This window comes from Melanostigma gelatinosum (assembly GCF_949748355.1).
Source record: "Melanostigma gelatinosum genome assembly, chromosome: 12".
Taxonomy (NCBI): Eukaryota; Metazoa; Chordata; class Actinopteri; order Perciformes; family Zoarcidae; genus Melanostigma; species Melanostigma gelatinosum.
The window spans coordinates 8,250,243-8,265,666 of record NC_136645.1 but is presented as its reverse complement, the minus strand read 5'-3'; the positions used below and the strand labels follow the sequence as shown (position 1 = coordinate 8,265,666).

The 15,424-nt window shown below is 43.5% G+C and overlaps 1 protein-coding gene across 2 annotated transcripts in view; it reads left to right on the top strand.

The window, feature by feature from the left end:
• The window catches only part of ank3a (ankyrin 3a), a 111,646-nt gene that overhangs the window by 50,866 nt on the left and 45,356 nt on the right, over positions 1–15,424 (top strand). For both annotated transcript variants that reach the window (XM_079280329.1, XM_079280328.1), the window contains exons 2-7: positions 7,279–7,380; positions 7,647–7,745; positions 10,042–10,140; positions 10,710–10,808; positions 12,416–12,601; positions 14,761–14,859. In XM_079280329.1, the coding sequence (XP_079136455.1) occupies positions 7,279–7,380; positions 7,647–7,745; positions 10,042–10,140; positions 10,710–10,808; positions 12,416–12,601; positions 14,761–14,859 (684 nt within the window). The remainder of the gene's footprint in view (positions 1–7,278; positions 7,381–7,646; positions 7,746–10,041; positions 10,141–10,709; positions 10,809–12,415; positions 12,602–14,760; positions 14,860–15,424) is intronic.

Here is a 15,424-nt window from a genome sequence, read left to right as displayed (position 1 = left end):
CACACATCTGTTGAGTGCAGCTTTTCCTCTGACAACAAAAGTATCTCTTTAGCCGAGTAGGAGTTATGTTTTTATTGCACAATTCATGCCAGCAACTACAGATATCAGTGTTCTATTTTAGAAAACACGATCATGATCTTTGTGTTTTAGTTTATTGCCCAACTCTTTTTCTCTGCATAGGTATGTTGTTTTTTTCAGGGAGTTAGATGAAACGGTTGACATCACTCTCATGTCTGTATGGTAAATACCAAGCTACAGCCAGCAGCCGGTTAGCTTAGCTTAGCATAAAGACTGGAAACAGGGGGAAATAGCCTGGCTCTGTCCAAAGGTAACAAAGTCCCCTACCAGCATCACTAAAGCTCGCTAAGTAACAGGTTATATTTCATGTTTTCAATCCGTACAAAGTGTAAAACAAAATGGCCGGTTATGTGCCGGATTATAAGGTGCAATGATGGCAAGTCGAAGATTCAACCGCTTACCTGGCAACCTCGTTTTTACAGTTCTGTTTTTGTATGGCTGTCGGTCATTCATGGTATAAATCTTCTCGTCTTAATCTCAGCAAGAAAGGGACTAAATGCATTTCCCTAAATATCGAACTACTCCTTTATGCTTTATGATTTGCCCTTCTCGGATGGTTTAATTTGAACTATTTCTGAGTATGTATTGGGTTAAAGTCATGGAAAGGTCACAACTTTGTGAAGCAGAATATGTATTTTTGATTCTTTGCTACCCGATTAATCATCTCATGACCTCTCAGTTTATCTTGTGACCTCTTTGGGGGGTCCTGACCCCCACCGCCTAATCAACATTCAGTCTAGTAATAGGAATTGATCTAAAGAGTTTTGCTTCCCTAAAGGTAAAAAGGTGAGGGATACAGCTGTGGGTGGTAAGATAAGATAATCGGATCACTTACCACCCCCACAGGTGTAAAAACCCAAGATCAAACATATAGCATGGACACGGTAGTTTCGCTGCATGTTTCTTTTAACTGCTTAACCGTCTTAGATCACAGATCGCAATCAGATTCAAGCTCTTCATGTACATTTTCCAGGAGAGCAGTGAGTACTTGGCTGCTATCTCCCCGTGTTGGAGCAGGATTTGTGAGGAGAAATCAGTCGGAGTGAGCTTTTTATCCACAGCTCTCTGACTGCAGTGGGGCGTATTTGCTGAGGGGTGGGAGGACAGAGGGTGTCCCTAATACCAGAGGAAAAGCCCCTAATCCTCTGTTAAAGTGTCCCCATTGACTGTTCAGGGGCGCCCCCCACCGGCCCACTCGCCCCAAAATAGCGTCTGGTGTTGTTGTTGTTCGTAAACCCGCTTTAGCAGACACGCATAGAATCACTGAGATCCCTGTGGTCATGCAACCAGGTAGAGCAAGCCCAGCCTGTACATACACTCACAACACACACACACACACACACACACACACACACACACACACACACACACACACACACACATATACGCATCACGCTGGTCTTTGTTGGGGGGGAAAAAGCTCATAAGCAGGATGACAATAAAGAGCTGCTGGTGGAGTCGGAGGGAGGAAGGGAGAGTGAACCAGAGGGAATGAGTGGGAGGGAAAGAGGGAGAGTGGGTGGGATAACAAGAGAGAAGAGAGTGTGTGTGGTTGGGGGGGGGTAGAGTGTTGACATATCACAGCTGAGTCATTTTAGCTAAAGTATTTGTTTCAGCTGCTATTTTCAGTTTGGCCTCTCTCCCTGCTCGCCTCCCCAACCTTGGATATCAAGATCACGCTGATAACCCCCCCTTCCAGAGTAGATGAAGGTGAGGAAGAAAAGGAAGGAGGCAGAGAGGGAGGGAGAAGCCTCAGCTACCATGGTAAGTCCCCCCCCCACACACACACACACGCACACACTCGAAGGTGCTTTGTAGGGCAGGGGCCAGCTTCTGCGAGGCTGCAGGGATTTACCCTTGTTGACATATTTAACAAACAAAAAGATACAGCTAGGAGGAGGACAGGGCGGCAGCAGATGGGATTTGTGGCGTGTCCTTTCTGCAGCGTGAAAGACAGCGAGACGCTCAGCGCTTTGTTTAGTCGCCACTGAGGAGTTAGATAGACCCCCCTCTCCTCCTTTGCTCTCCACCCGACATCCTCTTCTCTCCCGCGCCACCTCTACTCACTTCGTTCCTTCCACCATCCCTCTTCATCATGTGCAGGGCACCGACAGCGGAAGGAACTGTTGTATCCGCGACCTCCAGCACTCACATTTGTTGGTGTGCTTTGATTTTTTATTTTTTTTACCTGAGCCAATGGCACCTTGCTCTTTTTCCCATGAGAGGTTTAAGATAAGGAGCGACTGACTGAATAGATGACTGGTTGGCTGCTTGGCCACTCTTAGCTCAGGTTTCACTCCTCTTCGTACAGAGGAGGGACAGAAAGAGGGAGAGTGAACATGGCTGTTGAGGAGGGTGTTGTCTTCCTAACACAAGTGAGTAATGCTAACATTTGGATTTGAATTGTATATTTTTTTTTATTCTGAAAGCTTAGATTTGTGTTGTGGTTTGGTATTATCTTGAAAACAATGTAATTACTATGTAATTGTAAATGTAATTGTAGTGACTGACTGTCTCAGAGGTTGGTGTTGTGAGTTCATTCATCATGACTGGTTGGGTGTTTGGGTGTGTAAAAGTAATCTGCTGCTGTCAGATGTAAAGTGTGTGTTTGTCTGCAGGGTAATAACATGCAGGAGGTTCTGTCAGCACACGTCAGGGAGTCTAGAAAGTTAATTGCCTAATTGCATGTGGTATATCGAGGACTGTGTAAAGTATTTAGCTTGTTGGATACTTTTTCTCTTTAATGAACAGTTTGACATTTTGGAGAATGCGTTTGTTTTCTCAGACATTTAACAAACAAAATAAACTCTAATGTGTTAATTCGTGAGCATTTTTATTGTACTTTTAGACAGAGACAGGCTAGCTGTTTCCCGCTGTTTCCAGTCTTTATGCTAAGCTAAGCTAACAGTCTCCTGGGTCCAGCTTCATATTCAATGTACAAACATGAGACTGGTATCAATCTTCTCATGTTACTCTCAGCAAGACAGCAAAATAAAGTATTTCCCAAATATATTTCTTTACGATGGAATAAAAGCATGTGGTGTGAGATGTAAAGCTTGTTTGTAGTGCTTTAAGGAATGGCCGCGGCTTCAGTCATTTACTCACTCACTCTCTGTCTCTCACAATCTCTTCTCCTAGTGGCCACCAGCGGTTATGCCACATTAGACCACGCGTTTCCTCTTTGTGGTGCTTGTGAAATGTGAAATCTCCCGTTATAGATTACCATTCATTGTGTTGCCAACAACATGCTTTGCGTCCATACCGCCGAAAGCCTTACTCATGATTTTCTGGTGACAGCTAGATGGAGGCATTAACTCATCAATAGCGTTTCCATATTTAGCCTTGAGAGAAACAGAGAAATCAGGATGAGGTACGAGGCAGCACAGGGGATTTGAGAAGTTTGACAGTTTAGAGATCAGAGAAATAGATGTGGAGGTAGGTGGGGTGATGTCCTTTGGCACTGGTGGGTGTTGTGGCCTGCCACTGGATGCCCCTGGCTTTGTGTGTTTTGTGTTGCAGGAGAGAAGGGGATATAGTGAAACAATACAGCCGCTGCTCGTCTGTCTCCCCACCTCTAAGCGCGCTCAGTTTACACACAGCCTGCAGCCGTGACATCAACATTCACCGTGTTGTCTGTGTTTGTGTGCTTTCCTGCATTTGTTTTTAGTGGACACTGTTCTAAAGCGTGTGCAGACTGATTTGTGTCGATATGCATTCCTTCTTATACGTGTATTCAGTTTCTGTTTTGTCACACGCTCGAGTGCCAAACTGACATCATCGCAGTCTGGCGGCCCGGGGATATCAGTCTTTATACATCTGAATATCCTCCATTCATCGAGACGATCACTGTGTTGATGTCATGAGGAGAGGAAGCACAGAGTACAGATTCGGCAGAAATAAATACAAATGCTCTGCAGCTCCAAAATGTCATAAATCTCTATTCCTAGAATGAAGGAACGATGTGAACAACCCACAAACCTGACTGCCCAGCTTCTATTGGAGATCATGACAGATACTGTGTCATACTATATACTACTTGTATGACTGTTATTTTACTATGTGTTGTACTGGATTATTTAGTTACATGAAATCTATGTACTTTAGTAATTTATCCCAAATGGAAATGATACAGCAGTATGTCCTACGTTGGGAATGCAACTGCCAGTTGACCTTCAAAAAAGAGAGCGTAAATGATACTTACTGATACTTATATTCTAATGTTTTGTAGCTGCAAGTAGCTCCTCCATTTCTTTTGTCTAAGTCAGTCATTGTGGGACAGTAGCGTTCATCAACGGCACTCAATAATTAAGTGTGTTGTTGTTGTGTTGTGTATGCACTCTATCTTTAGTGAGTGCATACAAACGTGAGGCTTTCCCCAAGCTGGAAAAAAAGATCTCTCATTAATTGGCCACCATTGATGTGGTAGAAGTGGTGTGGCATATTTTTTGTACAAAATTTGTGTTACAATGGTGGAAGATGGTTTCCAGTGCTCGGACCGTTAAAAATGTAGAATTGTTTCATCATTGAATTGGTCGGGCCAATATTATTGCAGATATATTGGTGTCGGAGTACTATGTGGGAACAATAAGTAACAAGATATTGCAGTCCAGAGGTCCTTATGAACAGTGCCATTGTAACGTAGTTCACCAGAGTGCATGACGGGTTTTTTTCATCCCCAAATATTCCACATCGTGAACATCGTCATAACAATCTTTTTTTAAATGTAGAAGATCCGTTAGGGATTTTAAACTGTCAGTTATGGATGTTGGTGTCTGCCTCACACATATAGGTCGGGCTATATTACAGGGTTTTACAGATTAAGCTTTAATGGCTTATTCAGCTTTAAGGATTTTGATCGAAACGGCCGACTCCTAATACTGAATAGATGTGTAGTAATCCCATCAAACCTACACATTACGTCCCTTCAACACTATATTAATACTAAGGCGTCACTGTTATGTTTCCTCTCCCTGTTAAAGAGAATGTGCAGACACCAGTCAGTGACCAGAGGGAATTTTTAATTAGAACTGAGATGGTTAATTGTCATTTTTACAGCGACTCACATGGAAATTAGATGTTTTTTTAACTATGTACGACTGTAATTGAGAATGCTAAATTCTCAGCTTTTCTAGTTATCACTTGTGAGACAGATTCCTCTCTCTCTCTCTCTCTCTCTCTCATCCTCTCTCTTCTATCTAACATTAGATTAATGCTTTCCTTCAGGCTTAACCTAGTCTTTAATGGCCCCATTTTCTTTGAACCTCTGATCTGTGGAGGCTTAATGATATTTCTTTTACTAATCTCTTGCCCCATCCTGCGTAATGCTTCATCCACAAAGACTTCAAGATCCCTCATTTTGGACAGAGCTGGAATATGGATGGAGGGTTGGACATGTTGGTCCCTGGTTTTCACTGCGGGCATTAAGGGATAAACTGACGAGAGCAATGAATAGTGACTTGTGGATGAAGACTACTTAATCTGTTGCCACTTAAGCTTGGGCAGATGCAGAAGAATAAGCAAAGAGAACTGAGTGCTATTTGAAAGACAATTGCAAAATGGTAACCAATGAAAAAACATGTACAATTTAAAAATGCTTTTAGACGTCCATATTTTTACAGATGTATTGTATCTGTTTCTAAAGTGAGAGTGTATGTTTCTAGTCTGGTCTCAGTTCATGGCCTTCTATAAAATATCTGCACTGAACGATTGAAAGAAGAACACAAGACTACAGCATTACATGTCATGTTGGACTTACATGATGTTTGATTGTGTAAATCACGGAGTAGTTTGTCGATGATAATCATGATTTGAAGTCGGGCATGACACACGAGTAGTTTGCTGTTTTCGGTCTTTTCTTGTGGTTGACATCCAGGATAACAGAAACACAATCTAGTGGTCACGATGGTTCAGGCCAGAAGAACAGAACAGAAAGATCTTAAGTGTCAGTGCGGTCAAACTGTTCTCTCGCAGTTGTTTACGGCTTATCGGTGGAACAATCTGATGCTGCATGTCTTGTTCACTCACACTTTGGCTTTGGGTCAGATCCCATGTTCGTCAGAGTTATTTCTGGAAAAGCACGGCGGAGGGAGCGAGTACAATGTTGGATAACCGCTCGTACCGCTCGTCCCTGCTGAGTTTATCCTAAGTGTCACCGGACGCAAGGCTAAATTTAGCAGGTCTGGGGCTTTTGATAATTCAGGGGAATTTTGAGCCTCTATTATGAAGCAGCGTATCACAGCTTCTCTCCCCCGTTCTCTCAGCAGCTCAAGTGCTGAGTTTTACAAAATGCTCTTTGCAAGGTTGCTGCGAAGAAGAAGGAAGACAAAATGTGCAGAGTTTGCTGTGTGTCACTTCATGTCAAACCCAATGTCCCAGGAGCTAACATGAATACAGAAGAGAAACACAACCTCGCTCTCGTCTTCTTCTCTCTTTTTAGCTTTCTACATCTCCTTGTCTACTCTTATCCTCCCCCCTCCCTTTCTCCTTCCCTCGCTCTCTCTCTCTCTCTCTCTCACACAAACACACACACACCACATTTGTTATAGGGGCAAAAACATGCTTGCCTCATCATTTTTTTGTTGGTGTGCAAAGCCCTATTTCTGTAGTGAAATAAAGGACAGTCAAGCAGAATAGAGAATGCTCTGCTTCTGGTAGCACAGCGACCTACACATACAACTACTTTACTGGTGGATTCAGAGAGAGATCTCTGTGAAAGAGAGGAGGTCTCTGTAGCAGCACTAGGGACCACCCGGTCGCTGAACTTCCTACCTTTGGGAATCGGAGACATTTGGTTTTAACAGAGCTGAAATAACAGCTCGGTGGGATCTGATGGATGACGCTGGATGATGGGAATTGTTGGGAAGATGTGCTGTCGCTCTGTTCGCTTTTTCATGGATTTACTTTTTGAGATGTTTTAGACACCAGTGGACTTTACTACGTTGGTTTTAACGGGACAATAGATCTGCTGTGTGTATGGATATTGGCTCTGTTTTTTCCCCTGTTAAGATGTTTTGAAGATGCCTGAGAAATTATGACAGAGATCTACCTGGTACAGTACATTTTTGGCATTTGTATGTGCTTTTGTTCTCTTGTATGCCTAATAATTAACAGTTTAATACCGCTAAGTCCGTGGCTAAAGTCTGACTTTAGGTACTCACATCCTTTCTCTTTTTCTCTGTTTCTTTGCTTTCTCTTCTCCAGTCTGACAGCAATGCCAGTTACCTGCGAGCCGCCCGGGCAGGAAACCTAGAAAAGGTCCTCGACTACCTCAAGTCTGGGGTTGAGATAAACATTTGCAATCAGGTATGTTTTCTCAGAGACTTATTAAGAAACTAAAATGTTCTTGCGAGTGTCTGTCCTCCTTGGGGTATCGAACAATCTGAAGTTATTCTTTTCTGCACACATAAACATGCGATCACCATACTGCTGCATCAGCCACATTTTTGAATTGCGGGCTCAACAAGCAGTTTCACCCTCGAGATGAAACATTTGATCCTTTTTAATGTTATCTCGTAGTATATCCTTGTGCAAGAGCTACACAGACTGCACTAAATGTGTTCCTTTCTCAGAATGGTCTGAACGCTCTCCATCTAGCCTCTAAAGAGGGGCATGTCGAGGTTGTTGCTGAGCTGCTGAAGCTGGAAGCAGATGTGGATTCAGCCACAAAGGTAAGGCCCACCCCATCACCGATCGCAGCTCAGCTGATGTTACGGAGGGCTATATTTGGATCCAGAGACAAAACATGGCTGCACTTTGCTACAGTGCTACTGCTGTGATACTGCAATCCATTGCAAGTCGGAAGTCAATAATTCCCTGTAGGTATTACGCACTTACAATATAAATGCGTCTCAGTGCATCTTTTCAGGAAAACATGGACGCCCGCAGCAAACTGATGTTTCTATGAAAAAGTCTCAGCATCTGCAGAGGACCTACATCAATGTATACAACAGAGAGAAGAAGTGTATAAAGTAACCGTCTTTAAATTAAAAACTAGAGAATCCTGGGGAGAAATACTTCCGAAAATCGAATTTAAGACATTTCAAGGATCCACAGGAACCCTGTTGTAATAGACAGGAGGACTAAACTACTGCATGCTGGCAAAGAAACAGAAATCAACTGAATGGAAATGGCAATTACAACGTTGTTACGGCGCACATTTCACGGCACAAACGCCCCATAAAACACTACACAAAGTAGAAAATGATGAAAAAAAGGTAATTCAATGTGGAATTCCGACTTGCACTTTTCCATGTCGTAGGTTGACAATGGATTGCAGCATAAGTGTGCAGCCTTCGTTTAGAGTTTAATTTTGGATGAATAATTAATGATCCCTGTGGAAAATAAGATATATGTCAGAATGAAGCATTGGGAGTTCAGTATAATTTCCACAGTGGAATGTATTAAATACATGTAATAAAGAACAGCAGAAGTGTTGTATTTGATGTACTGTAATACAGTATTATTCATCAGGAGAGGGTCTCTTCCTTTGAAGCATCTTTACTCCAATGCCAAAAAGAGTTCAGATAGAGAGTCACTCAAAACATTATTCGGATTTGAACCCAGAAGGCGTTCACTCTCATTTAGTCGTCTGGTTCAGCCTCTCTGCCACAGGCCACGTGCCTAGTGAGACATAAACAGAGGACACAATGAAATATTCAAGATCAAGGAGAAAATCTCCCCAATTAAAGCCTCTCTCTGTTGTGACCCTGAGGATGCTGAGGGATTAGTTTGAGATCTTGGGAATCCACCGCCTGCACCCCAACGCCTATCAGTTTCTATTTCATGCGGCCGATGGAGACAATTAGGAAGGCAGTGCTATCTAGGATACCTAGATTTAGGAACACAAAGTGTTTTAGCATTTAGGCTCTGTGGGTGTTTAATGCTAAAGTTAATTGTGTATCCGCCCCGCTTATGTTGTGCTGCTCTTGTTGCGGGAGAGTAAAACAATAGGCCTCGGTTCATTAGCCCCTTAGCAGCTCGATAACAAATGCTATTCTTGAGAAGCTTACAATGTTGAGACTGTAAGAGAGATGCTGACTTAACTTTATTTACCATTTCTGGGGCTGTAGTTTGTGTGTTTTACTGGACTGAAAATGTTATAAATGTCTGTCACTTGAGGCAGCATCAGTTTTTGCTGAATCCTACAAGTTTGAAAATGAGAAAAAATGAGTGAGAAAGAAGTGATCTATGTAGCCCGCTCCTCATCTCTGCTTAAGGCTAACGGCTCACGGCTACGTTAGCTGCTACTAGCATAGCAAACCTGAATCTCTGAGCAAACTGTCTGCGATCAAGTTGCAAGTTATTGCATTATATTGCATTTTTTACACTTAAGATGATCAAGCATCTATAATAAAACAATCAGTGAGCTCAAACATAACACAGTAACACAATTTAAATTTATAGTTCAGATCATAAGCTAATCGAACAATTGCTTTTACTGTTTTGTATTCCAGAAACGCCTTTAGACTCAGTGTAGCACACACACTCTTGTCTTCAGCTACATTATATACCAACCAGCCTCTCAGTCTCTTTATTCATTTTCCCAACTATCTGATTTCCTTGCTACAGTATACAGTACATGTGACAGATGGTCACTATTGCAGCACTTGTCGAATAACAGAGGCCAGTATCACGCGGCCAGGAGAAAGGCTGGGGGTCGAATCTGCCTTCACAAGGACCCGTACCGGTTCATAGAACGCCTCCTGTAGTGTTATTTATGGCCGAGGCTCAAGGGGAGCTCGTTTATGTGTGGGACGCGGCGCATCGGAAGTGACACATTGTTGGCAGAGCAGGTATGGGGATGCCAGAGCTGGAATGACAGCAGTGCAAAAGTGCGGTTGGCATGAACATGGAGACTGACATGGATATATACAGACACACACACACACAGACACACACACACACACATTGGACAGGTGGTGCAGAGCTTAACACACATTCCTTTGGCTGTTCCATGCTATCCAGAAAGGAAACACTGCTCTGCACATAGCTTCGCTGGCTGGCCAAACGGAAGTCGTCAAAGAGCTGGTCACAAATGGAGGCAATGTCAACTCACAATCACAGGTGGGACACACTCGACACACACGTACACACGCAACAATGTCAAAATGACAGTGAGGTCCCGTTGGTCTACATTTAGGACCTGAAACAACTTAACTTGTGTGATATGGCATCGTGAAGTCAATGACACTGAGGGGAATCACTCAGTGGAAAGATCCTCGCTGACACAATCTGGCATCACGCCAACTGGGCCTCTGCCTCTCCAGGAAACTGATGTCCTTGCATTTTAAATTAAACGATCAGATCAAGGTGAGAAGAAAGATTACAAGCACCTTCTTTCTCTCTGCTCTGATCAAACCCAATAGAGATGTAACAGCAACGCAAACATCTTTCAGACTTTACCTGAACATTTTGTTTTGTGTCTGGGTTTGTATCATTTTTAATTACATTTAATTTGATAATACAAGTGTCCTCATCTCAGGCATATTGAGACATTTTGCATTGCTTTCAGTGTAATGTCACAAAGAAAAGATCAACCAGAAAGGACACATTCATCTCTTTGAGTGGCAGCAGAGTATGTTCTAAGCCTGTATGTAAACGTGCATGTGTGTTCTGGTCTATGTTGGGTCCAGAATGGCTTCACTCCTCTGTACATGGCCGCCCAGGAGAATCACCTGGAGGTGGTACGGTTCCTTCTGGAGCACAGCGCTAGCCAGAGTATGGCCACTGAGGTACTGTACGCGGGCTTGTGTGTATGTGTGTGCGTTTGTTACCGTGTGTGCACGTGTGCCAGTCCTGTGTCCACCTCTCTATACCGTTACAGTAAGTCTCCATGCGTTTTCTCTGCCTCGGTCATGTGTGGTCTTTATATCTGTTGTACTAACCACCTTCATCTCCTCTCTTTCCTCCCCTTCCTCCTTTTATTATCCCGACCCCACTCGCTCTGCATCTGCCTTTGTCTCCGTCTGTTTCCACTCTTCCTTCGTCTCGGTGTCCTTTCTGTCTCACATTCCCACTCTGTCTACCTCACTGTCTTTCCACCATCCTCCTCTGCCTGCTCCTTCTCCTCTTCCCCTCCTCCCTCCCTCCCTCCCTCCTCATCTCCTCATGAGGGACTAGGCAGAGCGTCATTGATCGGTAGTGTATGGTGGTGGAGGCAGAGTGACCTTGAGTGGGTCACAGATGAGGTCCGCTCCGCTCGCTGCCTCTCCTCCACGGCTGCTGCTGCTGTTACTGCTCTGATTTACGTTGCTCAGCCTGTGGAACCCGTACACACACATACTTACCAGTCCGCACACGTACACACACACACACACACACACACACACATGCAGACAAATGGCTGTTGGGGCTAATGGAATATAAGCCCGTCTACAGTCCACTAGCTTACATCTACAGGCTACATGGTTGAACACGGGATGCTCTTCAGGACATGTATGCACATAGAATATGTTTGCACATGTGCACACACACCAATCTGCACACGTGAACATGATATATATTCAGGCACACCTACACAAATACTTACTGCACACACACACACACACACACACACACACACACATTGAAGTGTGTAGAAACGCACTGCTGTGGCAGGGAGCCTCCAGCTGAATTATGCATCATGAGAGTAATGTGTGTAGGAGATAGATGTGAGCCTTTTCCACCCCAGCATCTCATTATGTAACTTACATCAGTGTCCTACATGGTGAGAAGGCTTGAGAATACACAGAAAGTGTACAGTAATCTCTACATCTATTTGACAAATGGGCTATTATGTTATGATTTACTATCCAAATGTTCCAGGAAGATCAGACTGTCTAAAAGTTAAACTTTCTATCCAGATGATTCTTTTTCCTCAGAGAGAAGATATTTGATTGTGGCAACATAAATATAGAAAATGTAACCTCCAGGTACAATCGTAAAGTAATCTCTGGATCGTTTCTGAACAAAATTATCGCACAAATACAAAATGTTTGCAGTTTGATTTGATGGAGAATTAGGAAACATTTTACCGTTGCGCTCATGTTTCCCATCGCTTTTTCTTGACATTTTTGCGTAACAAAAATGAAGTTCGACATAGTTCTCAGACTAAAGTACCATTTGTACACTACAAAGAAGATCTTCTAAAACAAAAGATAACGTGCTGGAGTTCATTGGACCATTAATAACCTTTTAAATGTCTATAGGACTCAGGGGTCTTGCTTTGCTGTCCCCTCTGCCTGCAGCAAAATGATAATTCAGTCCGTCCATGCAGTCACACCAACCATCTCGTCACCGGTAATGCATTGCGGCGCCCCTCCAGCCCCAGTGACTCCTCTCTCTCTCTCCTCACACGCAGGATGGCTTCACTCCTCTGGCGGTGGCCCTCCAGCAGGGCCATGACCAGGTGGTCTCCTTGCTGCTGGAGAACGATACAAAGGGCAAGGTACGCCTACCTGCCCTGCACATCGCTGCCCGCAAGGATGACACCAAGGCCGCGGCCCTGCTCCTGCAGAACGACCACAACGCAGATGTTGAGTCCAAGGTGAGTGACGGCTCTGGTGCAGCCAGGTGGTGGATCTTAAGTTGATTGTTTCTTTTCTTTTCTTTTTTATCTCTGATTATTTAATTGTTGTTTAAATCTTTGGTTTACAAAGCCAGTTTTTATTTCCTTGCTGCCTTTTTCTCTTCTTCGTTCTTGGTTAAATTTGCTTTTGAATATCTTTTTGGCAGAAAGGGGAGAGATGCAGAGGTACATTTCTTTGTTTGTATTTATTAACTCACATTATTGATCAGAATAACAGTCAATGTATATAAAAAGTGGCAGATGACAGAAACAGGGATTTGTGAATGTACTTTATGATCGTGCTGGAAAAGGACTCTGGTTTGAGAATGTCTTTCTCAAATTTAAAATCAGCAATAACATCAGTACTTTTTTGCCATCAATTGTTTTGTACTGATCTCCTCCCCTCTCTGTGCTCCTCCACTTCATGTCAGTGGAGGACCTTTTCTGTTCTTTTGCTCACTAACTGCCCATTCTCTCCTCTCCTTGGCTGACTCTGTAGATGATGGTGAATAGAACAACAGAGGTACACCTCTACTCTGTACATCACCTAGTCTCTCCATTGCAGCTCATGAAAAACTCTGAAAAGCCAAACAAACACTTCAGCGCCCCTGACTTGATGCAGTAGTGTTTCTGCAGCCCTTTGTCGTCGTCCCCTCAGTCTCATCTTCCTCTCCATCTATTCATTCATGTAGTGGATACCTCTCGTCATTGAGAAAGTCAGAGTAAAAGCGCATGTTTCACGAATACTGATTCAGTCAGTCCTGAGGCTGGAGGCTTGGGTATCAAGCTGATTCTAATGGTTTCATGGTGTCCAAAGCTTCGGCTGTTATTTTTCCCAAATTCATTGTGACTGTTGACAAAATGTTGTCCTAATGTGTCCTGACACAGTCCTTCCATGAAACCGATTAACATGATACCCAGTGTTAGCATGAAAAGTGGTTATCATTCATTGAAAAGCAGCGGTTTGTACATAACCTGCATGGCAACCCCCATTAAGCCGTAAAGGAACCCAGCCGTCTAGCAACAGACAGTTAGTCGAATTAGTTCACGACGCTCGATTGATTTTAGATCGTCGACTCTAATCCTCAACCTCTTGCATCTAAAGCATTTTGCATGGGACCAAAGCAACAAGCTACCTCGACACTGCTTGTATGGTAACAAGGCCCCCTCCGTCACACCAAAGCCAGGTGGCCACCCTCTGTGGGTGCCTGTTTTGGTTGGCATTGTGTCTGGCTTCGGCAGACTGGAAAGTTATCTGATGCGATTCATCCAGAAATGGCTTCGTGATCTGAGGCTCCTGCATCGTGGTGAAAATATTTACATCGCACTCTGATGGGAGATGGAAAAAAGTCACTGACTGACTATAAAAAGATGGATTTTTGTGGTTCCTTTTCATTTTTGGTTGACTTACTTTTTTAATAGGATTTTTTTGAGTGTAAGAATATATTTTGAGATTATTTAAAGTCATAGTGTTTTTGGTTAGGGTTGCTAAGACACCAGATATCAGCAGAGTGGATACACATGTCTGAGACACCTGCTCTCCTCGGGATTATTGGTTAGTTAAAATTGGTATGCCAATGATTGGATAGCTTAATGTGAGATTCATTTACTTATTGGACAGATTGTTTGCAGTGTCCTTCTGTTGCTTTCACAGCTGTTGCCCACTAAGCCAGGGGGTTTGCCTGGGGACATTACCTTCATATAAGATGGTAACGAATGGACATTAGGTTCATCTGCAGGACAGATTTTTACACTCTAAAAGTATCAGGATGTTGTAAAGGAGATGATCTAGATTACCGGTAAATGACTGGAGTCGTATTTAACACATGTAGTTTTACTTGACTTTGCCCAGTGTGAGCATGAAAGCGCATAGAAGCCCATATGGTACACTGAACGTAAACCCCTCTCGTGGTCAGCATACCATTGGCTCCATGTTCGATTAAACGACTTTCTCTGCCACTGTGGGGAAAGTCAGGTGTTAGTGTAACAGTGTATAGCTGTGTGTGTCTGGCCTGTGTAGGCTGCTGCAAAGCTCCAGGTCTGTACAGCACATGTGTGGTGGTTTCATAGTTTGTAACGTAATGTGTGTGCCTGTCTGTTTGCACGTGTGTGTTGTTCGCCTTTCTCCGATCCTCCAGAGTGGTTTCACCCCCCTCCACATCGCGGCTCACTATGGCAACATTAACGTGGCCACGCTTCTGCTGAACAGAGGAGCTGCTGTGGACTTCATGGCTCGGGTGAGTTTGTTCTGCCCTCTGCTGTTTGGGAGGGGTACAACCAGCATACGAGGTAAACAGGTGTGAAGGTGGAGATAGGCTGCATATGCGGAACACAGTGATCCTGTACAGATGTGGAACAGTGGTTTAGTTTGTTATTGAGCAGTCCCTCAATGCTCCTTCAGAGGGCAGCTGTTTGGTATCTCATGTTGCCCGAGAGGGTTAAATGATGAGGTCGATTATTCTGGATACAATTTGGATTCTGGAAATGTTGTTGAAGGATGGCAAATCCACCTGAGATTGACTTTAAAATGAGTTCAAGATATTCATGAATATAAAGACATGGAAGGGATTTGAGTATGATGTGTTGTTGAAAGATTAGGTTCAGAATTTGCCGCTTTGTATAAAAAAATGGAGATGATGGTAAAGCTGTTTTGTATACTTCCTGTCTATGGTGCTCTACGAGTCACACGATCAGACTGATTTTTTTTGTGGACAAAAAATGACAGGGTGTGCAAAGTGTTTTGATTTTGATGGACTTTGAGGTGCTCACTCACGTCTGCACCTTGCTGTGTGTGCATTCTCA